At 40.5% G+C, this 26,905-nt stretch overlaps 3 protein-coding genes across 4 annotated transcripts in view; 2 read left to right on the forward strand and 1 right to left on the reverse strand.

Annotated features, from left to right (window-relative positions):
- DIDO1 (death inducer-obliterator 1) overlaps positions 1 to 6,568 on the forward strand; it is an 87,990-nt gene extending 81,422 nt beyond the window's left edge. For both annotated transcript variants that reach the window (XM_026652705.1, XM_026652702.1), the window contains one exon: positions 1,359 to 6,568. In XM_026652705.1, coding sequence (XP_026508490.1) covers positions 1,359 to 4,786 — 3,428 coding nt within the window. In that variant the 3' untranslated portion in view covers positions 4,787 to 6,568. The remainder of the gene's footprint in view (positions 1 to 1,358) is intronic.
- A 7,059-nt stretch (positions 6,569 to 13,627) lies between these two features.
- TCFL5 (transcription factor like 5) lies at positions 13,628 to 24,710 on the forward strand. The gene is made up of 6 exons (XM_026652914.1): positions 13,628 to 14,349; positions 15,337 to 15,523; positions 16,229 to 16,391; positions 17,730 to 17,973; positions 19,367 to 19,508; positions 23,411 to 24,710. The coding sequence occupies exons 1-6, from the start codon at positions 13,628 to 13,630 to the stop codon at positions 23,531 to 23,533; spliced, it is 1,581 nt and encodes a 526-aa protein (XP_026508699.1). The 3' UTR covers positions 23,534 to 24,710.
- COL9A3 (collagen type IX alpha 3 chain) overlaps positions 24,460 to 26,905 on the reverse strand; it is a 66,674-nt gene continuing 64,228 nt past the window's right edge. Inside the window, exons 31-32 of the mRNA XM_026652913.2 lie at positions 26,487 to 26,564; positions 24,460 to 25,496 (exon numbers count right to left, since the gene is read on the reverse strand). Of these exons, the coding sequence (XP_026508698.1) occupies positions 25,303 to 25,496; positions 26,487 to 26,564 (272 nt within the window). The 3' untranslated portion in view covers positions 24,460 to 25,302. The remainder of the gene's footprint in view (positions 25,497 to 26,486; positions 26,565 to 26,905) is intronic.

The following is a 26,905-nucleotide window of genomic DNA, read 5'->3' on the forward strand; positions in this document are numbered from 1 at the left end:
ACTGTCATAATACAGCTAAAACAATAACAATCCAGGCATTAATGACTGAAACACATATGTACAAGGTATAGGCTCCAGATTATCCATACCTACCCTCTGTCTGAAAGTCTTTATCTAATAAACTGTGAACTTATGTTCCTGTCTAATTGTGCTCTAATTATTTAAACATATCTGGAGTTGGCTCAGTGATCCAGATAATTGGTGTCTTAGTGTATAACGTGCAAAGGGCTGTTCCACAGTACAGATCATATTTCTGGTAGAATTTTCAAATCAGTTTTTAAAATCTTTTCTTTTTATACCTCCACGAATACCAAACGTCATCTCTACTTTACCCTTAACTTGCCTGATAGGGCTTGGTATAATATGCTAGTAAGCCTCCAGCTTCCCTGCTTTTATGACACTTCTCTTTTTAAAAAATAGCTTCATCCTTAAAATGAGCTGAAATTATTATAAAAAATTTTCAACGAGGAAATGATTTTAGTACTGTTACTATTTATTTATTAAACACATCTCAACTAAGTTTTTGAAGCTAATCTAATACCAGTACTCTGTTAACAAAAATAAACAGCTTTAAGAGTAAGGTCCACATTTTTTACTCTAAATGATAATCTTAATATTTATATAGTCCCTCTTTCTCTTTGATAATTTACTATGCTAGTTATATAAGCCTTTTTGTTAAGCATTTTCCTTTGAAGCTAAACACAATGTTGACCTCTTTTAAAAAATGTTTTTAAAGACAAAATTACCATATTCTCAATGTACTATAGAAAATAGTTTGGAAATATTCAAGTGGCATGAGACTAATGTTTTAATAATAATTCTTTGCGTTTTTTGTTACTTAGATGTTCTGAATGCATATATTATTGCAGCAGGCTTTCCCCATTTTATCTCTCCATTAGTTACAGTATATTTACTGATAACTTATTTGATTTTTTTAACCATTGCAGTAGCATATTAGCTTTGAGAAGTGAACAAGGTACAGTAGTATGAAAAGAGAATATTTAATGAAGTATGTTTCCAACACAGAGGTCTGATTTTTTTATATTAATAAGGAAGTTGCTATTTTTAGTACCGCCACCTATTGCTAGTTTGTTCAGTTAAAAATATTTCACAAGAAAAGCATCAGAGAATATATTTTTAACTGAAATATCCTATAGTGTACTTCCTTTAAAAAAAAAAAAGACTAGTGAAAAATCTGACATAACTACATATAGTGCAATTCAAACAGAAGTTGCACACTATCTGAATTGATCGTATGTATTTTCTCTCTTGTGTGCTTTCACTGCTGTTGTAGATCAATCGGTTACTGCTTTAAGGATAAATAACTGCCTTCTAACACAGTCTTTTTTGTCTTCCAGGTCTTGAATCATCACGTCCAAATTTAATTCTTGGATTAGTGATTTGTCAAAAAGGTAAACGTCCTGCAACTGTTCTGGAATCGGACAAGATGGAAGAAAAGCGCAGCAGAATTCAAATACAGGAAGAAACTGAAGTATCAGTGTACCCTAAAGGCCCTGTTGCTTCTCAGCAAGAAAAGAAACCTTCAAAATACACTCTTTATTCTGGAGAAACAGCTGTAAGTACAACGCCACCTGTATCTCCCCCACCACCACCACCACCGCTTCCCATTCAAGAACCATCTACAATAACACCATCAGTGTTAAAAATACTGTCATCGATTAAAACGGGAACCACAACAACCATGTTACTGCCAGTTCCAACTTCAGCAACAGCAACAGTCACTGGCACAACAACTTCAACTTCTACAACTTCATGTTCTTCAAAAACAGCCACACCTCTTGAGCATATTTTGCAGACTCTTTTTGGAAAAAAGAAAGCTTTTGAGTCTGTTACTAAGGACTCTGAAACTGTTCAGTCTTCACACCAGGAAGCTCAAGTTACAATAGATGGAGTTTCATCTGCTCCTTTATTAGATCCAATTGTACAGCAGTTTGGGCAGATGTCTAAAGATAAAATTATAGAAGAGGAGGAAGATGACAGACCATATGATCCTGAAGAAGAGTATGAGCCAGACAGAGCTTTTGAAATACAGACTGGTGAAAGTGAAAAACTGTATGATCTTGAAAAGCCTTGTGAAACATCTGAACAAGAGGATGAGGCCTATGATCCAGAAGATGAAACTATCTTAGAAGAAGCAAAAGTTACTGTTGATGATTTACCTAATAAAATGTATGCAGATGTGAAAAGCAACGCTGTGGAGACATCCGCCCCATATGTGCCTGATGTGTCTGCTCCCTCATCCTTGGTAGAACAGCAAAAAATGTTGGATGAATTAAACAAACAAATAGAAGAACAGAAAAGACAACTGGAAGAACAAGAAGAAGCCCTCAGACAACAAAGAGCAGCTGTTGGCGTTTCAATGGCTCACTTTTCAGTGTCTGATGCTTTAATGTCACCGCCACCAAAATCATCCATAACAAAGTCTGATTTATTCCAGCAGGAACAACAAATTACAGAAAAATCAGATTTACCATCATCCTCAAATCAGCAAGCACAAGTGCTAAACCAGGGCTCTGATCTGAGACAAAGTAGAGATCCTCGACAGGCTAGAAGGATGGCAACAGAGAATAATGATAGTGCTGATTCTCGGATAAAGCCACAAATAGTACACAATGAGACACCTACAAAAGAAGTTATTCAAGCCAATTATCCAGGTTCATTACAGACTTCACTTGAAAAGGAAGATAAAACATTAATTTCTGCTACCCAGGCTGGGTATAGTGAGGATAAGTGGGTTCCAGGTGAAAAAGTGGCTACACTCTCTGAACAAGATGCACCTAATGTCAAGTTTGAAAACACTGCTAAAGTTCATCTGGAAAGTGTGAATCAAACAGCTTCTGGAGAAACTTCCACATCCAAGCCTTTACGTAAAGTACTGCTTCCAACACCTCCCAGTACATCTTTTCAGCCCAATTTCCCTACACCAAATGATGGTCAGTCTTGGTCAAATGAGTCACAAGACGCTAATTCTCCATCAGTAGGAAGAGATTCTTTTTCAAATCCAATCTTTACACCTCAGGAAAAGATAGCTGGTCACTTTGAACCCGAAAGAAGTCTCTCTTCAGTACAGTACGAAGATCAAAGAAGCTCTCAGTCCCGTCAGTTTGCAGAACAAACTGAATCTCCAGCTGTTCAAAGTGAGGGAGAAAAAGGACCTCTCCCTCAACACTTTGAAGAAAACCGAGGAGGGCCTCCATTTTCTTTGTCTGGGCAAAAAGGAGGGCTTCCACCACTGATGTTTGGTGCATCTGTGGGACCTCATGGACCCAATTTTCTTGGGCAGAGAGGACCAGCACCACAGTTTTCAGAAGAGCATGGTTCTTCTCCAAATAATGATGGAGAAAGAGGACCTCCACCTGGCAGATTTGGAGGACAAAAAGGACCTATTCCTTCATTATTTTCTACACAACATGGACCACCTCCTCTTTTTGGTGACAATAGGGGCCCTTCACCTTCCTATCTTGGTGGTCCAAGAGGAATGTCGCCATCTCAGTTTGAAGATCGTAGGGAACCTCACATGGAACAAAGAGACTTCCCAGATTCCCAATATAATGAAATGAATAGGCCTCCTGGACAATTTGAAGGACCGGAACCACCCCAGTTTATGGGAAATAGGGGGCCTTCACCTTTTCATTTTGGAGGTCAAAGACGACCACCACCATCTCAGTTTAAAGGACAGAGAGGAGGCCCTCCACCACCTCAGTTTGGAGGGCCAAGATGTCCACCACCTTGTCATTTTGGAGGATCAAGAGGCCCTCATCCAAATCAATTTGAAGGGCAAAGAGGTCCAGCTCCAAGTCACATACCAGGCCCCAGGGGACTTTTGCCACCGCCTTTTGAAGAACGGAGAGGGAGTCCACCACCCAGATTTCCAAACCAGAGAGGGCCAGCCCCACCTCATTTTGGAGGACCAAGAGGAACTACACCTGCATTATTTCCAGAACAAAATGAACCTCCCCCTTCTAGATTTCATTTTCAAGGGCAACCTCCACAAGGTATGAAACCAACCCCTAGACCACTCCTGGAACTTCCAAGTCATCCACCACAACACAGGAAGGAGATGTGGGATGAAGCAGGACCATCTGCCTCTCTTCCTAATCTTTCAGGACAAGGACCTGAGTCAGAAGCACAATGGCCGGTGTCCGATTTCCGAGAGGGCAAAAATATTGAATTTAGAGGTCAGACCTTTGAAGGGAGGCAGAGGGAGAGGTATGAAGGAGGAAATAAAGAAAAGGTATTAGATCAGCCAGAAAGTCAGCAGTCAGAGAATCGACAAAGTAGAGGGTTTGAAGAAAGACGAAGGGATAGGGAACATGGCAGACCTTGGGAAAGAGATCATGGCAGAAACTGGAATAGAGACAGGGAAAGGGACTGGGAGAGACACAGAGACAAAGACTGGGATAAAAACAGAGAGAGAAACCAAAACAAAGATAGGGAGAAAGATTTGGAGCGGGCAAAAGAATGGGAAAGAAACAGAGACCGAGAGAGAGCCAGAACCAGAGAAAGAGATTCCAACAGAAGACGTGATAGGGACAGATCAAGAAGCAGGGACAGGGATCGTGACAGAGATAAAGACCGAGATCGAAGCAGGGAGAAAGAAAGAGATCGAGAGAGGGATAGAGACCGGGACAGAGACAGAGGAAAAGATCGTAAAGACCGAAGTAAAAGTAGGGAAAGTGGTAAAGATTTGAAGCCTGAACCACAGCAGGAAACTCAAAAGCCAGCAGAAACAGAAGTTGCTTCATCTTCCACTAATCAGACATAGAAACAATTCATAATTAATTGTACCTGATAAATAATGATTAATTTTTCACACACAAAAAGAAGCAAGAACTCGAGGTCTCCTGTATATACTGTATATTCTCATCTTTACAAGAATGCCCTTGTAAAGCCAGCCTTACAAAATGTGTTGACAAATTAAAACAGTTTTTTAACAACTGTGAATGAGAGAATATTCAAACAGATACGAAGCAAGAACATACTGGACTTTAACTTGCAGCATTTTGTGCATAATGTTTTTCTTACAAAAATTCACAGCGTTAAGAGTTATGCGATTTTCTTTTTTTCTACTTACACCTTTATCTTAAAATTTCCATTTACAATTAATACAGAAATGGAAAAAGTCTACAAAGAGCATATTGCTTTTTAAGATTACAAAGTTATGTTTTCCAGTAACTTGAATTGTAATTTTATAAGAGAATCTAATCAAAACCTTAGGAGCCATAACTTTACATCTCATTTATGTAGTATTTCGGTGTAAAAAGTTGTTTCTACAGCACATGCTTTACAAGAGGAGTCTGATATTGTTGTCTTGTGATCTTACAATGGATGGGTTGTGTGTATTTAAGAAATGGCTGCAAAAGAACAGTGTTATTACTTATTTGTAACTGACAGAGTATTTGAATATGAAATGACAAGTTTAAAAGTGCACTATCTTCCTTTTTATATAAAGGTATTTTGAGTTATGGAATCCAGCTGTTGAGAGTTCAACCAAGAAACACAGGCTTCTACATAAATAACTTTTTTTTCATGAGGCTGCAAGGTTTTAAATGTTGCATTTTTACAAAAATATAATTAAAGAAAATATAACACCTCTGTATCCAGTAGAACTCTGAAGTTTTAAAAATATCATACATTGGCAAATCATTAAAATTTGTAAATGAATAAACTGGTAAACCAAAGGAATGGAAAATAAGCTGGTTAAATATACTACTAAAGCTATTATTTTGGTTATGCTGATTCTTTCAAAGCATTTTGTTTGCAGAATGTTTCTATTTAGAGGTTTACGGATTTGCTCCACTTTTTCTGTAATTTATTGACAAGAAGTATTTTGCTCCCAAACTAAAATGTCAGTGCTTTTTGGCAATCCATAATAATGTTGATGGTGTATTTAAAAGTTGGCCACTGAAAATAAACATTTGCATAAAGCTTGAAATGGAAAAGGTGATATTAGTTTAATGCGATAGCTTGAGGAAAGCGTTTCACTGTGCAATACAGCATACTGCTACTTTTCATGTATTCTTCAAGTACATAATTCTGACGTGTGAAACAGAGAAAACCCTGCTAATTTATTTGAACTTGTACATTTGCAGTTGGGTAAATATTTTGATATTTTTATAAAATAGTTTTGCAAATGTAAAATTAGATTCCTACTAACATTTGCATCTTGAAGTCTACATTATAAGTAGCACTATTCCATATACATCACTACAGATTTTACACTTTATATTGGTGCATCTTTGAACTCCTTAAATATCAAGGACTCGGCTGATTTAAATGATGGGCTGTATTCGAAACCGGTAGTCAAAATGATAAAATGCAGAAAGAGGTGGTATTAAATGCAAACATCTACTAAGATGTAAGATTTTTTTCTTTTTCTTTTTCCTGGGATGTTTCTAATTTAAAGACATACATACAAGTATGCAAAAATCAAGTGTTTGTTTAGGTTTACTTGATAGAAATTTCTGTAAATTGTATTTTATATTGCAAAATATATCACTGTACATTAAAATGTGGGACTTCACAGGTTTTTGTTACTGTAAGTAGAATAAACATCTACAGAGATTTGTTGTCTTTTTCTGAAATCCATGCACATATTTTAGTTATATCATTACTACTTTTTAACAAGACAAAGAGTATTACAATTTGAGAGGCTTCAGAGAAGAAGAATGGCATGAGAAACAGTTGCTGAGCAATGGTGGATGTTTTGCTAATCAGATCGCTCAGTTTCTTTACCATTCTGAACAAGGATGGTGCTTTCAAAACAAAACAATTTATTTAACAACTGACATTAACTGTAATGGTTCTGAAAGGCAAGTGAGATCTTTATTGTGCTTGTTTATGATTTTTTTAAAATTAGTCATTCAAAAACATTTTCTAGTGTGCTCCAGATTTTTTATTTGAATTATGAGGTTGTCATTTGCAGTGCATACCTCAGCAGAACTAATGAGAAATTTCTTTGATAATCAGCTCAGCTGCTCTCAGCCTTTGCAGAGGTGGAAGGGGGGAAATTCATCCCATTCATGAAGAACAAGGCCTTCTGTGATTTGGAAGTACGGTGACCAGATGAGAGGAAGAAAATATCAGGACACACGTGGGGGGGAGGGGGAGGTCCGCCGGCGGAGCAAAAAAAAAAAAGCCGTGTGCTGCCGGTGGAGCGCAAAAAAAAAATAAAAAAGCCAAAAGCTGCCGGCGGAGCAAAATATCGGGACAAATTGCGTCCCGACCAAAGATTGGTCGGGACGTGGGACAAACATCTAAATATCGGAATGGTCCCGATTTTATCGGGACTTCTGGTCACCCTATTTGGAAGCAGGTGGAGTGACCCTACAAGGGACTTCTATGCTTCTCGTATGCTAGGATGGTGGTCTCCACAGCAATGTCAAATAGGCTGCTGCAAATGGTCATGCTGGGATTTGGTAAAGCTAGGGCCCAGTACGTCTGTAATTACATAGAGCCAGTAGCCAGGAAACCGCATCAGTGGCATTGACAAAATTGGTGGTGGTTCCATTTCATAAGCATAGCCTTGTTCACTCTGTGGTGAGCCAGACTTGAATTCGGCTGCAAGATACGCTGTCTAGATTTCAAAATCTGGGCCTGAAAGAATAATGACAAACTTTTAGCCTGATTCAGATAAACTCTAAAAACAACACTGAGTTTTTATCATACAAGTGAAGGACTGGAAGGGACCTCAATAGGTCATCTAGTCCAATCCGCTGTACTGAGGCAGAAAATATTATCTAGAATAGTCCATCCCTTACAGGTGTTTTGTCTAACCTGTTCTTAAAATCTTCCAATGACAGAGATTCCACAACTTCCCAAGGTAATTTGTTCCAGTGCATAACTACCCTTACAGTAAATCTCCCTTGCTGCAATTTAAGCCCATTAGTTCTGTCCTCAGTGGTTAAGGAGAACAATTTATCACCCTCCTCTTACAACCTTTTATATACATGAAGTCTGTTATCATGTCCCACCTCAGTCTTCTCTTCTCCAGACTAAACAAACCCAAATATTTCCATATTTCCTCATAGGTCATGTTTTCTAGACCTTAATCATTTTTGTTGCTCTCTTCTGGACTTTCTCCAATTTGTCCACATCTTTGCTGAAATGTGGTGCCCAACAGGACACACTACTGCAGATGAGGCCTTATTAGCGCTGAGTAGAGTGGAAGAATTATTTCTTGTGTCTTGCTTACAACACTCCTACTAATACATCCCAGAATGATGTTCACTCTTTTTGCAACAGTATCGCATTGTTGACCTGTATTTAGTTTGTGATCCACTTTAACCCCCAGATCCTTGTCTGCCTTACTCCTTCCGAGGCAGTTATTTCCGATTTAGTGTTTGTGCAATTGATTCATGTTGCATGAAGGGGGGGGGGGGGGAATAATTTTAACTCTGGCTTTAGTGCCAACCTATGTACCAGTGGTATCTTTAGTTAATCTTTTGGATCACATTCCAGTTTTTACTATCCTTTTAAAGTGGTATTTATCCTGCCAGATGAGTGCTTTTCAAGCTCTGTTTAGAATAAAGTGAGGAGAAAATGGGGGACAACTCTTATCTTCAGAGATTTAACATATGTAATGCTTGTGTGTGATTAGCTTTTGAGGCATAGTCAAGTCAGGCATGCAAAAAACTGCTTTAAAAATCTTGGTATCCCATGTAGAGGAAAATATCACTGCTATAACATTCAGAATTTGTACCCCATGATAAAATATAGCACAAATATAGACAATTCCTATGCACCGTTACTTGATTTAGTGCTTAGAATATTAAGGGATGCTGTCAACAGGAAAAGCATATTTTTGAGCTTCCTAAAGAAATGGATATTTCAAAAAGCACTTGCTAATTTTTTTTATTTTTCTCTTTTTCTAGGACTAGATTTTCAAAATAGCAGCACATTGTGGCTGTGGGACAATATGTACACATAGTTGTGTCTCTTACTATTTTTTTATTTTAATTTATTTTGAAAATCTGTCCCTAGAAATATGCCTGTTTTTTAAATAATAAGCATAACCACCAGTAGATGTATAATATGGTTTGTCTATACGTGTGCTTCTGATTACAAAGAGTGAATGCCCATTGCACACAGAACGGTGGTTTGTGACTATGTGTAGGTTGTGTGTATGAGCTGGAGAGTGAACCTATACACTCAATTTTAGTCTAATTACTTTATTGAGGCTACTTCTAGAGTTTTATGACGGTTTACAAATCAATAAAACTTGAAATCTTTTCTGGACCTTTCTGCAAAGGAAAACTGTTTCCACAGTACGGCTGCAAGTGTGTTAACATTTAAAATGTCTCAATCTTACAATAGCAAATCCAGGGAATTGGTTTCCTACTCTCTCCATGCTACCTGCTGCTCTGCTCTTATCAGTTTGCAGCACATTTGAACATAAGTATCCTGCTTCCCGAGCTTCAGAGAAAAGAATTCTTGTATATGTTAATAATTGTGCCAGATCACTAAAACAGAGCAGAGGCAAATAGGCTAAAAACCATGTCTTGTTGTACCCCCGAACCAAATCACAGCTCCATTTGTGCAAGAGGAGATTGGTAGTGTGGCGGGTTGGACAAACCTTTCTGTTACAGGTTGGGCGTAACACCTGCCTTTCAGGATGAATGTAAAAAAGTGACTGAAAACAGTAGTCTCCAAACCCAAAATACAGGCACGGCTCCACCAATAATAAAGGCAAATTGCCAGGCTTTCCAGAAATGCAAATAACCAGCGTGGAGGGGCTGCTTTGTAGACTTTGACCTGAGGGATGTGTATGTATGTATGTAAGTAAGAAAAGCAGGAGACAGGACACAGAATGAGACAGACAGCCCAGATCTGACTACAAGCTCTGTGTAGCTTGAAAGCTTGTCTCTTTCACTAACAGAAGTTGGAGGTAACATATTTTACTAGACCCCCATCTTGTTTCTCAAACACAAGCTCCATTGTGTTAGTGTATCCTTGGAAAGTTGCTCTGTTGTGTCTTTATTGGCAGAGATCTGTGGATGGAAGCTAAGATCGTGGTCTACAATGCAGTAGTCATCCCCATTCTTCTTTATGGGTGCGAGATATGGTTGATCTATCGAAGCCATCTCAAATATATGGAGTGGTACCAACAGCACTGCCTTTGGAGGATTCTCTGTATCAGATAGGAAGACTGTTGCGCCAGTACCAGCGTTATCTCTGCATCTAACGTTACTAGTGTTGAGGTGAAGATTATGAATAGGGCCCTACCAAATTCACGGCCATGAAAAATGCGTCACGGACCGTGAAATCTGGTCTCCCTTTGTTAAATCTGGTCTCTTGTGTGTGTTTACCCTATACTATACAAATTTCACAGGGAAGACCAGCGTTTCTCAAATCGGGGGTCCTGACCCAAAAGGGAGTTGTGGGGGGGGGGGGGCAAAGGTTTTTTGGGGGGGGGGGGGTGTCGCAGTATTGCCACCCTTACTTCTCTGCTGCCTTCAGAGCTGAATGTTGAATTTTTCCCCCCCCATGTTAAGTTCTCCTCACACCTTCTCTGGGTCATCTCGATTATCACTTCAAAGTTTTTTCTTCTGCTGCTACTGATAGCTCATCTCAATTGATTGGCCTCTTACAATTGGTATGCGTACTTCCACCTTTTCATGTTCTCTGTATGTATAAATATCTTCTGTCTGTGTGTTCCATTCTATGCATCTGAAGAAGTGAGCTGTAGCCCACGAAAGCTTATGCTGAAATAAATTTGTTAGTCTCTAAGGTGCCACAAGTACTCCTGTTCTTTTTATGACCATGAAATTGACCAAAAGGGACTGGGAATTTAGTAGGGTCCTAATTAGGAAACATCAACTTTGCTGGGCTGGTCATTGTATGTGGATGGCTGATACTCATCTTCCAAAGCAAGTCCTCTTTTCTCAATTTAGTGATGGTAAGAGGGACCAATGGAGGACAAAGGAAATGCTACAAAGACACCCTGAAAGTATATCTTAAGAAGGGAGGCATAGATCCTACCAATTGGGAAGAGCTGGGTGGCAATAGAATCATACATCAAGCCTCGGTCTGTTTTGAAGAGAATTGCCTTGCTCTAGAGCCTGAGAAATGGCAGAGGAGGAAAGAAAGTGTACAGCATCCCAGCTAGCAGTTGTGGTCTCTTCAAACAACCACCTGTCACGTATGTGGAAAAACAGGTAGAGCATGAAGTGGACTTCTCAGCCCTCTTAAGTCTCATCAATGACTTTTCCCCCTGGCCGACATCAGCCTCCTATCCAGAGATAGCCGACGGACAGTTTCTCTATCAATATACAGTCAGAGAAGAAAAATTACACCTGAAAATCAAGAGTAACGCCGCTTATGCATAGGAAATAAATTGGGGGGTTGAGCTTAGAGTGACCAGTACTAGGTAGCCTATTTGTTGTGTGACAGGACAACATACTTAAAGATCTTTAGATCCCACAACGGTATCTGGCGTGATTTTGAAAAGATTCTTAGTGACTTTAGGAGCACAAATCTTATTGAAAGTCAATGTGATTTGGGCTTCTCAATTACTTAAGTGCTTTTGAATATCATGCCTTGAAAATCATGCCTACCCTGTCTTGACATTGTACTGTCTAGATATAACTTCTTCCTAATTGAACCAATTCCTCCATAATTAAAGAACAGAATTTGCTCCATCCTAGTTGCAGGAGTGTAAACCTGCATCAACTCTATTGCCTTCATCTGAGTTATTTTGCATTTAGGCCATTCTACCCCAGAGCAAAAGTTGGCCTTGGCATTTCCTCCCAGCCCAAGTTTTGCAGTATCTTGATTGTGCTGGGGTAGTTTTCCTGTACCCACCATTATTTCAATCTAGTCAAACACACTTGGATGTTTTTATGTGATGACATGAAGTAGTGACAGAAATCTCATGTCATGCAGCATACCCATCCAGGGCCATCTTACTACATTTCCCTCTCTTCTGTTTCTGTACTTTGGATTTATTTCCCTTGTTACGGTGGGGAGAAGATGAGAATGACTTGCGTAAGGTCATACAGCTGGACAGTGGCAGAGCTGGCCACAGAAGCGCCCTGTTCTCCCTTCCAGGCTGATGCTCTGTGGGTAGGATTCCTTGAAGGGAAATGGGGGGAGTATCCAGGAGGGAGAGGGAAATGGTGTGGGGGTGCTTATGAGAGGAGTTGGGAAAGGGGGGAGTTTATGGGGAGGACTGAGTGAGGGTAACTCTCTTTCTGCCAAGAGTGGGGGTGTTCCTGGGGGGAATAGGGGAGGGGAGATAGTGGGTGGGTAGGGGGTACTCCTGAGGGGTGTGTGGGGGGGGAAGAGATGATCCAGGAGTGTTTAGGGTTAAAAGTTTCATTGTTTATGGCAAACACAAAGGCCAGCTGTAGGTGGGGGGAGGGGTGAAGGGCTGCGCATAGGGGGGGTGTAAGGTTACATCCGGCCCTGGGGGGAGGGGAGACGGTTCGGGGTGGTGTGTGGGGGGGGTGTTCCTGACAGGACTGGGGGAAGGGGATCTGGGGGAGGGGGAACGTGTGGGGCGGTTTGTGGGTACAGCCGACGCGAAGCAGGTGGGCCGATGGCGAGGGAAGGAAGCCCAGCCCAGCCCGGCCGCTCCAGTGAACGATGATGCTGACGACGCATGCGCAGCGGTTTTCTTTGCTAGCGCGCGCATGTCGGGGCGGGCACGTGACCATTAATCCGACTTCGGCGGGAATCTCACCCTGCAGCGTCAGCAGTTACGGCGCGAGGCGAGGACACAGCGGGTGGCGCCCGCGCGCGAGCCTCCCTCGGTCACTGGGGTGCGCGTGGCGGGGAGGAAGGAAGGCTCGCGGCGGTTAAAAAGCGGCGGCGCACGCGCACGGGTAGGCGGTCCACCCCGCAGGCGGAACTGTACTTCGCAGACTCCCCCTCCCCCCCCCACCTCCTGCCTGTTGCTAGGCAGACTTCGCACCTGGCCGATCTCTGTGGGGCAGGCCTTTGAGGGGAGGGGGGTACAGTTACTCCTCACTGAGCACTAGGGAGGGGGCAGGCTGCGCTGGCCGAGTTTACCCCCTCCCCCACCCTATTTTGGGGTGTTAGTGGGATGGGCTGAATTTACCCCCCCCCGCTTGGTGTTATTGTTTTTGGAAGGTGTTGACCACCCTCTCCATTTTTGGGGGGAGTGGGATCCATTATCATTAGGGGCAGAGCCCCTCTACTTGACAGCATCATTGGGTGGGTAGTGCCTTCTCCGGGGACATTATTGGGGGCCCTATCCTCTATTCTGAGGGGGGTTGGTACTGGGAGATTACACCCTGTTTTGGAGGTGGTGTTTCTGGTGGGTTATTCCCTCTCCTTTTGGAGGGGACCATACTGGGGGTGGGGCTCCTCTGTGGGGGATCGCCAAGTGGGATGTGGTGCCCCCTCTTTTGAAGAAGTATTATTGACTGGGGCAGGGGTTGTACTCTCCATCTTGGGTTGGATGACTCTTTTTTTTTTTTTTTTACAGGGTGCTGTTTCATTGCACTCTTGGAGCTGTTGTTACAGGGGAGTACTTCATTTACGTCTTTTTTTTTTGAGGGAGTGGTTATGATAGCATTTGCTGGAAGCACACTTTGTTGTTGAAGGATTTATTAGTGATTGATTCAGTTTCTAGTTTGAAGTCATGTCAGGATCAACTCCAAAACAGACCTCCAGTCCGCAGACAGTTGCTGATGTTCCGGATCCTGCTCCTGCTGGACCTGAAGACCCAACTGACAGGTCCTTTGGTGAGCAAAACCTTAGCTTCACCACCACAGACCTCAACCTGGTGGAAATGACGGAAATAGAGTACACCCAGCTTCAGCACATACTCTATTCACACATGGAGGCACAAGCAAACGAAGGCGAAATAGAAGCTAGGCTCAATTCTGCCTTCTTCTCAGCTAGTAATCCTGCAGATCAACCTCAGCACCAGTCCTCAGTGAACACCAATCAAGCTGGCTATTCATCATACTCTGGGAACCAGTCAGTTTACCCAGTTATCTGTCAGTCAGGTCTATCTTCTGACAGCAATTTAATGGGTTCAAACCAATGTCTGGGGCACATTGACTTTCAAGAGCTCAGAATGATGCTACTTAGTGAATCTAATCTCCCTTCTAATGAAGTAGATAAAACACCTAATAGTAGCTCTGTAGAAGTCACAGGGCACAGTTTAGTAAGAGTTAAACATGGTGAAAATTTTGGTGGGACAAATAAAGAAACTGTACTTGTTGAAAATTCAGCACCAGCTCCTGAGCCTAGATCTAAATCTGCAGTTCGTGTTCGTTTGGAAGACAGATTCAACAGCATCCAGACAGAAAATCCCAGATGCCAAGAGCCACAAGAATCTGGAGTGACTCTTAACAAGTGTGTTGTCATTAACTTTAGTTTAAAGTTTACTGTTAAATTATATATTTTCATGTAGTTCAGTATTAATTTAGGCAGATTCAAATTTGTGAACAGTGCATTGTTTTTAATACTCAAAATGACTAGCTGTGTGCTTTGGCACAAAATTAAGATCTTGAGGAAGTGGGGGCCCAATTCCCATTAACTTCAAATTGTGCTTACTTACACTAGGTCTGAACTTGGTCAGTTATGAATACAATACACAAGATAGTTGTGTAAATGAATTAATTTTCAACTTTATTTTTGACATCAACATCAAATGTAAGCAAAATATATAAACCAGAGCTTTATTTAGATGTTTGGTTTGAGCATTGGCCTGCTAAACCCAAGGTTGTGAGTTCAATCCTTGAGGGGGCCATTTAGGGATCTGGGGCAAAAATCTGTCTGGGGATTGGTCCTGCTTTGAGCAGGGGATTGGACTAGATGACCTCCTGAGGTCCCTTCCAACCCTGATATTCTATGATTCTATGTTGCATCCTTCTTACTTTGCAAAAAGTAATGGAGATTTCACACAGACTAATCAGAGGACTCTGGTTAGTGTTGTAATGTAAAAGTTTATCTGCACAAATCCGCTTGCAGCAAGATATGAACCTCAGACTTGCACACGCTGCCACTTATTTGAATATTTTTGTTACTGAGCCTGTGTTTTTTATTACAACACAATATATACTTTTTTAGTTTCAAACTTAGAGAGCTGAAGGAAATTACTTTTATGAAGTCCAACAGCGTAATTTCACTGTACAGAATAAAATAATTTATTAAACAGATCTTTTTGCCATTGAAGTCAGTGAGGTAAATAGTTGGCCCTTAATGGTAATGTGTATTTAAAGTAAATGGAAGTGATTTTTTTTTAGTTATTGTCACTAGAAGAGTAGTTAGCTGAAAAGGTTTCTACAGTTGTCATTTTCAAGTAACTGGTCTTGTTTTATTTTATTTTATTTTTTGTAGTTTAGTAACACTTATTCGTCAACCAGCAGAACTAATGGGTGTGCCTCTTCACCAGCAGCAGAATAAATGTACTACATTAGTGAAAAATAAGACTGCTGCTGCAGCTACTGCTTTACAGTTCACATATCCATTATTTACTATGAATGCCTGTTCTACTTCTGGAAGTGCTAACCCTTCACAAACACAGGTAGATTTTATGTTTTCTATTATTATTTGTAGCCTTCTTCTTTGAAACTTAGCAATAGTCTAAATTTGTAAAAATTCTGCAAGATTTAACTAAAATACAATTTAATTTTAATTGATCAGATTCAAAGTTATTTTATAGAGTTTTGTTTTAAAAGGAACTTACGTAGGCATGTTCAGAGAGATTGATAATTTATGTGTCTTTTTAATATTCTTAAAGATGAAATATAGTTCTCCGTCATTTTGATTAAGTCCTTATATCTCTTACATGAATATGTACCCAACTGGCAGGACCAACAGTCTATTAGATTTCTTTCCAGGAAGGTACTTTTGTTTAAGTCACTCAATTCACCGCTACATCAGTTTCCTTCACAAAGACATAGCTAGCTGCAAGTAGGTGGTTAGCAAGTAGAGTTTTCTCTTGGTTCCTTCTTTCCATTTTCTTTTGACAAAAACTCATGAAATTCATTTTCACACAGTTACTGCAAGCCAAGAATAATAACCAAAACTGGCAACCAGAAACTGCCAGAGGTACAATAAAACTACACAAACGGTCTGGATATTGAAATCACATGACTGTGGTGCAGAAAAAAATCACAATTGGCATTTGATTTATCAATACAACTCATAGGATGGGACTAACATTAAAATACATGTCAAAAGTATTATCCTCTTCTTTTCACTTAACACTCCCTAATTTCCTTTTCAGAACTCTGGCACATCATGTACTATTCTTGAAGCTGCAAAACATCAAGACCTTGGATTACCTAGAGCATTCTCTTTCTGTTATCATCAGGAAATTGAATCCACTAAACAAACTGTAGGCACTAGGAATAAAGCTTTACCTGAACAAGTTTGGATTAAAGTAGGAGGTAAATGATTTAGCTTCTGCTCACTTCGCTTTCTGTGCCACTCAACCTCAAATTATATTTCTTCTGACTTACTTAGGCTTGGTCTACATTCACCCCCCAAATCGAACTAAGGTACGCAACTTCAGCTACGTGAATAACGTAGCTGAAGTTCGAAGTACCTTAGTTTGATCTTACCTCGGTCCACACGCAGCAGGCAGGCTCCCCCGTCGACTCCGCGGTACTCCTCTCATCTAGCTGGAGTACCGCAGTCGACGGCGAGCGCTTCCGGGTTCGACTTATCGCATCCAGACAAGACGCGATAAGTCGAACCCAGAACTTCGATTGCCAGCCACTGAACTAGCGGCTGGGTGTAGACATACCCTTAATCAGTTTGTTTTCAAGGATGAATGTGCTTTTACTGGTTCCATATATTCAATTTGAACTCTACAAATAATCTACAGAATCAGTAGGTATTTGACAGACTTTCAGAAATGATCAACATCCTTGCTGGTTTCTGACTATAGTGTTTGCCGCTAAGTGCTGGTGTGGCAATCCACTTTATGAGGGAGCCAAAACTATCAGTGCCCCAGCACATCCATGCGAATTTCGAAACCTGAATTATCATTCTTCAGGTTCTCCCCTTGTAGTAAGTCTCCACCTGAGGGGCATCAGGGGGATTTCAGAGCAGTGAGAACAGGGCAGGCCATGGCAGCAGGGCTCCTATAAAAATGTGTTGCTATAGTCAGTCTCATACAGCAGTTTGTCAGGCATGGGCCTCTGTGTGGCTGCCCCTGCCCTCCCCAGCTGGGCAGATCTGCAGGGCATCCTGGAAAATCTGTGCATGTGATGGTTCTCTCTCTCTCTCTCTCTCCTGCCCCACATGTGACAATAGTTGTGCTAATGCAGCAGAGAACAATTAGGAGGAAATATCACAAGCTGAAATTCATGTTCCCCTTTATGGGAGCATTTGATCCTTAATAATTAACTTGATATTGCTCATTTATTGATTGACATTTTTTCCTTTGAATAGTAGGATGAAAAAGTTGATTGCCTCAACACTAGTTTGCATTTAGTAGTGCAGCAGTAATTATCTTGAAAATGAGAATTTCATATTTACAGCACTTTATATTTTCCAAGTGCTTTAGTAGAATTAGGCACTTAATTTTCAGATGAACTAATTTGAAAATAAGAAGAGTTACAATTACAGAGGTCTTACTTTTTTATATTAGTTACGGATTAGTCCATCAAAATGAAAACTTACAAAATCATAAAGTTTCAGTGAAGCTTAATATTTATTAAATAATGATAGAGTGGGAGAATCAAAAATAAAGTACTGCTTTTTCCCCTTGTTTTGCAAAGAAGAAGCTTTATGTAAACAAGCAATAAACAAAAGAAGTCGCAGCAGAATACGCCAGTTGGATGCAAATGTAGACCGCAAACCTCTTAGTGAAATTCAAAATATATGTGATAGCCAAAATACTGCATCTGCACAAGGTACTTGGCAGTCAACACAGGTAAATTCAAGTATGCTGGCACAGAGTGGAACTCAGGGAGGAATCTCTCAGCGCCGGGAGAGACATAACCGCATGGAAAGAGACAGAAGGTAATGTCCATGGCTCTGTGAAGAGTTCCAACAAAAAAAATTCTTAAAGCATAAATTAACTACAGTATACTAATTATATCATTTAAAATAGATTATTGGACATGTTTTGCTGACTTCGTCAGCTGGGGAATGTGGCATTCTCATCAGGATGGTAAGGGTATACAAATTTGCAGAGGGACAATAGGGTTGAGGTCTGTTATTTCTCACCTCTATACAGGGGTGAAAGTAACTTAAAGGACTTACCTGTACGCCGGAGTCCTGAGCAGGGGGGCGGGGCCTTTAAGTCCCCAGGCACTTTAAATCGAGATTTAACGGGCTGGGGGCTCCGGCTGTGATAGCAGCAGCTGGGAGTCCCGGGCCCTTTAAATCACCGCCAGAGCTACCAGCTGTGGAGGCGGCCAGGAGCCCCAGGGCTCCAACTGCGATTGAAAGGGCCCGGGGCTCCGGCCGCCGCTACTGCAGTGGAGCCCCGGGTCCTTTAAATTGCTGTCAGAGCCCCGCTGCTGGAGCCCTGGGGTAGCGGCAGCGGCCCGGGGCTCCGGTGGTGATTTAAAGGGCCCGGGGCTCCTGGCCGCTGCTACTGCTACAATTGAACACCATGGAAACATGACATTTGCTTTTCACTCCTAAATCCACGTCTTTTGCACAGGATATAACTGAGTATAGATATTAATTTGATACAAGCTTTTTGTGTCTTAAAGGCAGTTTTAAGAAAGACTTACGCTAGTAGAAATGAATCATATTGAAATGAGTGATTGCTAATAGTGTAGAGCAGCCATAAACTGAAAGATCTTTGGGCAGGGATTGGCATTTATTATTGTATATTTGTACAGTGCCAAGCACAATAGGGCTCAACCTGATGTGGTCTTTAGACACTATTGCACTGTAAATGTTAAATAATGACCACAAAAGCAAAAATACAACCAGCTAAGTAGAACTATTAAAATTTCTGTCTAAGGTTTAGCGCCCATGTATTAGGCCTCAATGGATTCTCCCCATCGTGCAGTGATTCAGCACAAACCCTCAGAACTTGAAGCCTCTGCTAGCGGTTGGTCTGTCAAGCCCTGGCTAAAAACTAAAGCTGGTATCCTCTTCCTCTCCCCAATAAAAACTCGGAGGAAGGGTTGCAGTGGCAAAATTGTCTTAGGGTGACTGCAACTCTTCGGAATGTAGGCAAATTAGCTGGCACAAAGCAATGTAATTTACGTTGACCTGGGCTAGCTTTGGTGAATCTTCCAAATATTTGTGTTTATTCCTATTCATACCTAGCCAGTGTTGGTCCCCTCAAAATGCAAAACAAATATCAACATCTAAACAGCTATACAACCATATATCTATGTCAGCTATCTGGGTTAATTGGCTGCTAGAAATTATTATTTTGCATTGACTGTAGGCGCAGAATCCGGATTTGTTGTGATGAATTGAATCTTCTGGTTCCATTTTGCACTGCTGATACTGATAAGGCAACAACATTACAGTGGACAACAGCATTTTTGAAATATATTCAGGAAAGGCACGGGGATTCCTTGAAAAAGGTTAATAAATCTCATACAATCCATCTTTTTAAATGTTTCTAATAATGATCTTAAAATGGTTAAACATTTTAACTAAATCTGTATTACATCATGAAAGACGCATGAAACACCTGTGTTGGACATTTACTTTGTCTCTTAAAAAACGTGGTTGAAGGATACAAAGTCAATGAACTGGATGTTCTTTTAATAGGTATTACTAGAATGGTTTCATTTGAGCTCATAGTCTGTGTTGCATCAGATCTCACGAGCTAAGTAAAGTTTGATTTGGTCAATTAGAGCCACACTCAGGAATTAGGGGAACCAGAGCAGGCTGTAGGTTTGAAGCCTTCTCTAAACATTCCACTTTTTATCCATATCTATCCTGCTCACTCATACACACTGAGCTGTTTTTCCCATTCCATCTTCTGCTTCCTATTCTAATCTCCCTGGTTTTATAAGTGAATTTATTTGTCTTGTACTTTATTTTATTAGGGAGTTCAGTAATTAGGGCTGTCGATGAAGCGCGATTAACTCAAAAAAATTAATCATACTTAACTGCAGTTTTAATCACACTGTTAAACTAGAATACCAATTGAAATTTATTAAATATTTGTCTACATTTTCATATATATTATATTTGGTGTTGTAATTGAAATCAAAGCGTATATTATTTTTTATTACAAATATTTGCACTGTAAAATGATAAACTAAAGAAATAGTATTTTTCAGCTCACCTCATACGTACTGTATTGCAATCTCTTTGTCATGAAAGTGCAATTTACAAATGTAGATTTTTTTTATTACATAACTGCACTCAAAAACAAAACAATGTAAAACTTCAGCGCCTACAAGTCCACTCAGTCCTACTTCTTGTTCAGCCAATCGCTCAGACAAACAAGTTTGTTTACATTTACAGGAGATAATGCTGCCTGCTTCTTGTTTGCAATGTCACCTGAAAGTGAGAACAGGCATTTGCATGGCATTTTTGTAACCAGCGTTGGAAGGTATTTACATGCCAGATATGCTAAACATTCGTATGCCCCTTCATGCTTTGGCCACCATTCGAGAGGACATGCTTCTGTGATGATGACGCTCATTAAAAAAATAATGCATTAATTAAATTTGTGATTGAACTCCTTGGGGGAGAATTGTATGTCCCCTGCTCTGTTTTACCCGCTTTCTGCCATATATTTCATGTTATAGCACTCTCTGATGATGACCCAGCACATGTTCATTTTATGAACACTGCAAAGAAGGTACCAATGTGAGATTTCTAAAGATAGCTACAGCACTCAACCCACGGTTTAAGAATCTGAAGTGCCTTCCAAAATCTGAGAGGGACAAGGTGTGCAGCATGAAGTCTTAAAAGAGCAACACTCTAATGCGGAAACTACAGAACCCGAACCACCAAAAAAGAAAATCAACCTTCTGCTGGTGGCATCTGACTCAGATTTTGAAAATGAACATACGTCGGTCTGCGCTGCTTTGGATTGTTATCGAGCAAAAACCGTCATCAGCATGGATGGCCGTCCCTAGCCATTCTGGTGCCCTACGCAGCCCCCCTGGGGGGGGGCAGGGGCTGGCCCCAGTCCTCCATGTGGGGCAAAAGCAAGCTTGAGAGGGCAGGGGGGCAACCACCCCCACAGCACAAGCTTGCGGAGTGGAGCGGGTTGGGGCCGGGTTGCTCCACTTCCTGCACCCCCCCGCACTCATGAGGCAGCGGGAAGTGGAGTGACCCAGTCCCAGCCTGCTCCGCTCTGCCTCCCTGGCTCCCAGCCTTGGGGGGCCAGGGAGGAACCGCCCCCCCAACCCCGCATTCACCGTTGGTGCGGCTGGGGCCGGGTCGCTGCACTTCCTGCTGCTGGTGAGTGCAGGCCTGCCCCCTGCTGCAGTCCTCAGAGGAGTGGGGGCAGGGCTGGGGCAGAGCAGAGGCGGGGCAGGGATGGGGGCTTTGTGGAAGCAGTAGAGTGGGGGCGGGGCTGAGGCGGAGCATGTGTGGGCAGAGGTGGGGTGGGGGCGGAGGCTTTGGGGAAGGGGTGGAGTGGGGAGGGCGGAGCAGGGTCTGGTGCAGCACGCAGCTGCGTAGGGCACCAGGAAATGTGGTGCCCCAAATTTCCTGGTGCCCTACGCAGCTGCGTACTTTGCGTATGGGTGGGGACGGCCTTGAGCATGGACGCATGTCCTCTGGAATGGTGGTTGAAGCATGAAGGGACATATCAATCTTTAGCGCATTTGGCACATACATATCTTGCAACACGGTGCCTTGAGAACACCTGTGACACGGTGCCATCAGAACACCTGTTCTCACTGTCGGGTAACGTAAACCAGAAGCGGGCAGCATTATCTCCTGCAAATGTAAACAAACGTGTTTGAGCAATTGGCTGAACAAGAAGCAGGACTGAGTGGACTTGCAGGCTCTAAAATTTTACATTGTTTAATTTTTCAATGCACTTTTTTTTACATAATTCTACATTTTTAAGTTAAACTTTCATGATTGCACTACAGTATTTGTATTAGATGAATTGAAAAATACTATTTCTTTTGTTTTTTTACAGTGCAAATACTTGTGATCAAAAATAAAGTGAGCACTATACACTTTGTATTCTGTGTTGTAAATGAAATCAATATATTTGAAAATGTAGAAAACATCCAAAAATATTTAAATAAATGGTATTCTATTATTAACAGTGCAATTAAACACGATTAATTTTTTAATCGCTTGACAGCCCTCATATATATATATATATATATATAAAATCTTTCACTATGCATATTATGTTATCCAATGATGACGTCCAACTGAGGTGATTTTTGACACCCGTGCACAATGGCCATGTAGCAGTAGCCTTCAGCGTCCGTTTTAGTATATGGGCCCTCCCGGGAGGTGGTGGCAGCATACAGCACTTCAAGAACTGATTTATTTCCTAGTCTCTTTTCAAAATGACATCTCAGGCCAGGCACTATGAAAACTAGCATTCGTATGCAGAAGTCTTTGGGGTTGGAGCATTTGTGTCCGCAAAGTTTTGTCCACTGAAAAAGCTGCCCAATTTGTCATAAAATTAAGCTTTAAATTGCAGAAATGTAGTCAAAAATAAAAGTTCTGCCTTCAGCTATATACAAGCAGTATCCATTGACTAACGGGCTGTATGTGACCAGTTGAAAGTAGAATTTTCTCCTAAAATGCTAACTGATTTGACACACAAAAGTTCACATAAATGGAGGAACAAATGCTATCCTTCCCTAATAGTTGTGGCAGGTTCTGATTGCAGCAAAACCAACAAGATTCCACAGCAGAAGGGAGCACTATGCTGGGAGCCAACTGAGAGCTCCATGTTCATTTAATACCACATTGCAGGGCTTCCTTATGTTCTACTACAAAGATGGGTTTGGGGGATGCAGTTGCGCTGGAGGCACAATTGCAAACATTCACTATCAGAACTGTTGTGGGCGTTATAAAGGGTCACATTAGCTGGAAGGGGTTCCTACAGTATTTAGTCAGTAGTAGCAGGCAAATTTTTTTTCTGCTCAATTCAATTGCTTTCTAAACACCTCACAATTGTTAATGTATTTAGCCTCCCAGCATGCCTGTGAGGTAATGAAACCCTATTATCCCAATTTTACAGATGGGGAACTGAGGCACAGAGAGGCTAAGGCCCAGATCCTCAAAGATATTTAGGCACTTAACTCTGCTTGAGGAGTTGGGCCTGAGTGACTTGCCCAGGGTCAATCAGGCAGTCTGAGGCAGAGCAGGACATTGAAACCAGGTCTCATGGCCCAGGCTAGCATCCTAACCACTGGACCATCATTCCCTTGAAGGTTTACCAGTTGCAGGATTTGCCCGCCCCTTAGTAGTTTAATAATATTTTACTTAAATATGTATTGCATTAAGCATGATAATAATTACTTTATATTTTTGGTTTTAGGAATTTGAGACTGTGTTCTGTGGTAAAACAGGCAGGAGACTAAAACTAACAAGAGCTGACTCATTAGTAACATGTCCAATGCAGGAAAACATACAGAATAGCACAGCAATGGAGATCAAGTAATTTGAACTAAATACCCAGTGTTTTATGGAAAGTATTGATACCTAATGATGTTCCATAGCAATTATTTTATGTCCACATACTGGACTTCATCTCCTGTGACTAATTTGAAATTGAAGGATCCAAGAGTGACTTGCAAAATATAATTTGTAAAAATACATAAATAGAACAGTAAAGAAAACATTCTTTATTCAAAATGGAAAGATAAATGAATTACCAACAATATTAATTGATCAGTGTCCTCTCAGAGAGCTTTGGGACCAGAGGCAACAAGAAAATGTCATGACAGCCACTAAATATTTTTTCCCCCCAATAGCTACCAAAATCCATTTTAACTTGATATAATATAGTTAGAAATTGTTATAGACCATCAACCTGTCCTGTTGTATTTAGTCAGTCATGAATGTACATTCCTGTTAAATGTAAAATAAATAAATAAATAAAGATGCCATTATAGTGCCCATTTCGCAATTGAAACAGTGAGAAAATTAAATTGGTTAGTGCTTGTATAATAAGTACACATCTTACAAACAATATTATATGCATTGGAATTCAAATTTGAAGTTCATATTGAACCGTACATCCCCATAGGACTAAAGAATCATACAATGCTATTGGCATTGCTTTTAAAATACAGTAGTATTTTAAATACTTCTTGCACAAACTGTCCAACAATTTTCCTGTATTGTTGCTTTAGTCCAAAAGTGGTATATTGTAAACGGTGAATTATTTAAGTGCACAAAATATTTTCATATTAAAAGAGTAGAAATGTCTCTACTTGTTAATAAGATGCAATGTTCAGGACAGAAATAGTATATTTTATGAACTGAAAAAGTGGTTTTATTAATTTCTTAAAACAGATGATGCTGACAGGTTTTATAGTACAAAAAAAGTCACTCCAAAATAAATACTGTTTTAAATCACGGATATTCACAATTTTGCAGCAATTTATTTCTAAATAATTCTAATAAAAACAATTGGGGGAAGATGGGGTTCGGTAGAACAAGCTTTGATGTGTATAATGACAGTTACAACATCACAAAAAAAGGTTAAAAAAATCTCCTTTTATTTTTACAATAGTTCACACAGTAATTTTGGCTGGTGTTGAGAAGAGCATCCTTTCTGACTTGGGATTTTTTTTCACAAATTCTGTGCAAATAGCTGAAGTAGAGGGTGTGAAGATACTGTTATTGAATATCCTTTATTATAACATGGAAATATACAAAAACTCTCCCCTGTAAATTATAATATATACATTACACCCTTTGCAGAGTTAGATTGCAAGAGTGCAAAGGGTTTAACATTTACTAGCCATGGCAAATGTTTGAGGTACAGTCTGATAATTCATGATGGACAACAAAAATACATGGTCAATGATGTTCAATTAGTGCCTGAACCACTACTGAATTCAGTGAACATAGACTCAAGCCTTTATGCAAAATAGCCACAAGCTTTTGTACAGTTAGGGAGATGACAGTAAAAGGAGCAGCGCTTCCTCCTGTAGGTCTCTTCAACAAAGTGGGGAGGAAGGGAAAGTGAGACTGATTTGCAGTAAAAATTCTGGAAAATAAGGGGTGGGGGTGGGGGTGGGGAAACAATTTTAAGCATCTTTTTAGTAAAGGTTTTTGTCTGATGCTTTCCTGTGTCATGGAACTGAATTACTGTGTCAAAGTCTCCATTTTATTCATTTTAATAAAAGGAATATTTGTCCATTTATCACTAGGAGGATTCTGACTCTTTTCATACAATTCACTGTTTACTTAAATATTCAGTCACTTCTCCACTTTTAGTGCTGAAGATTTTTTGGATCCTCCTCCAACAGCACCCATGCAGGCTGATGTATCACAGATTCCTGGAGTTCCCTGAGCCCCTATTGCACCAGGTACACCAGGATCACCTGGCAGACCGGGTTCACCATGAGCACCATCTCGACCATCTTTACTAATTCCAGTTACACCTGGTGGACCTTAAAGAAGAAAAAAGAAAAATGGTTTAGGGTGAAATCCTGGCTTTTATTTGCATGTAAAATTTAAAATATTAGGTAGGTATGTGTAAGCTGTAAGAGGGTTATATCTAGTGCTGTATTATGGCTCTCTGAAGTATAGGATATCTGTAGTAAATATGGTAATGGTTTGAGCCACAGGCTAAATTCTGCTCTGTTATAATGGTCTAACCCTGGAATAACTGAACTGTATTTAGTGGAGTTACTTTGGATTTACACTGGAATAGCTGCCAGCAGAAGTTTGCCAATTCATAGTTGTTCCTACATATATGTCTGCTTGTTTTTGGGACTACCATACTTCGCTGTGGCTGATCATTTCAAAACTGGCTTCTGAGTGAGTCATCTCTCTACTACCACATAACCCAGATTATCATGGTAACTGTAGGGAGAAAGGAATTCAGACATAGCACAAACCACATGCAGCACAGCCCCTCTAACAGCCTTTATTCTAGCCTATAGTGATTGTTGCCTCTTTGATGTTCAAAAAAATGTGTAAGGCTGGGATTTTCAAAAAAGCCTAAGAGAGTTAGGTGTCCAAACTCCATTGAATTTTAATGGGATTTGAACACCTAATTTCCTTAGATCCTTTGAACATCTCAGCCTAAAGTCGTAGAGGATCCTCAACTTGGCCTCTAATTTTGTACCTGCTATCAAGTGAAGGTGAAATAATAGGATTCATGTGGGTTGATTCCCAAAGGCACAAATCGGAGAGTTAAGCACAAAAGCAACTCTCGTTTGCCATTTGGGAAATCTTCCCCTTGTGTCCCTCTACTGAATTTGTAGATGCAGTAAAAATGTCCCCGTAAAATACATCGTCTTAATTATACTATGAAAAGGTCTATCTAGGAGGAGATTTATCATAAAAATAAAAGTATATTCCTGAATAAACAGGTATAGGCCATATTGCTGTCATTTGGGTACTTTCCTGTCATACTAAGTACTGCATCAGCTTACCTTGAAGTCCTTGATCTCCATCAGGCCCATCAATACCTATGCCAGTGCCTCCTTTGTCTCCCTTTTCACCTGTATCACCTGTAATGATGTAAAGACATTTAAATTTAAATAATAATTTACAGAGACAGCCAAGTTAGCCCTCATATGTGGAGGGGAAAATCCTGTCAGCATAAAGGGTAATGCAAAACTTAGTGCCAAGAAGCTACCTGCATGGATCCAATTGCCAGATTTGGGCCCCAGGTGTGCACATTTTGCGGTTTCTGCATTTCTTGGAATTTACACTTTCATTTTTTAATTTAAAAGTTATACTTTCATTATAATTGGCTGCATCTTAAAATCACATACTCTCACAAGTGGAACTTTTATTAGCCAATCAGATCTCTTTACAATTGTCCATCATTTTATATTAAGGATAAAGG

This window comes from Terrapene carolina, unplaced genomic scaffold, assembly GCF_002925995.2.
Source record: "Terrapene carolina triunguis isolate 2854851 unplaced genomic scaffold, T_m_triunguis-2.0 Scaffold130, whole genome shotgun sequence".
Classification (NCBI taxonomy): Eukaryota; Metazoa; Chordata; order Testudines; family Emydidae; genus Terrapene; species Terrapene triunguis.

What these genes read in the sequence shown, in the direction of transcription:
- TCFL5 (XM_026652914.1), top strand. Translation starts at nt 13,628, where the DNA reads ATGTCAGGATCAACTCCAAAACAGACCTCCAGTCCGCAGACAGTTGCT. An exon ending in TCTGGAGTGACTCTTAACAA is followed by an intron (nt 14,350 to 15,336) that starts GTGTGTTGTCAT and finishes TATTTTTTGTAG; the next exon opens with TTTAGTAACACTTATTCGTC. An exon ending in ACGGGGATTCCTTGAAAAAG is followed by an intron (nt 19,509 to 23,410) that starts GTTAATAAATCT and finishes TTTTGGTTTTAG; the next exon opens with GAATTTGAGACTGTGTTCTG.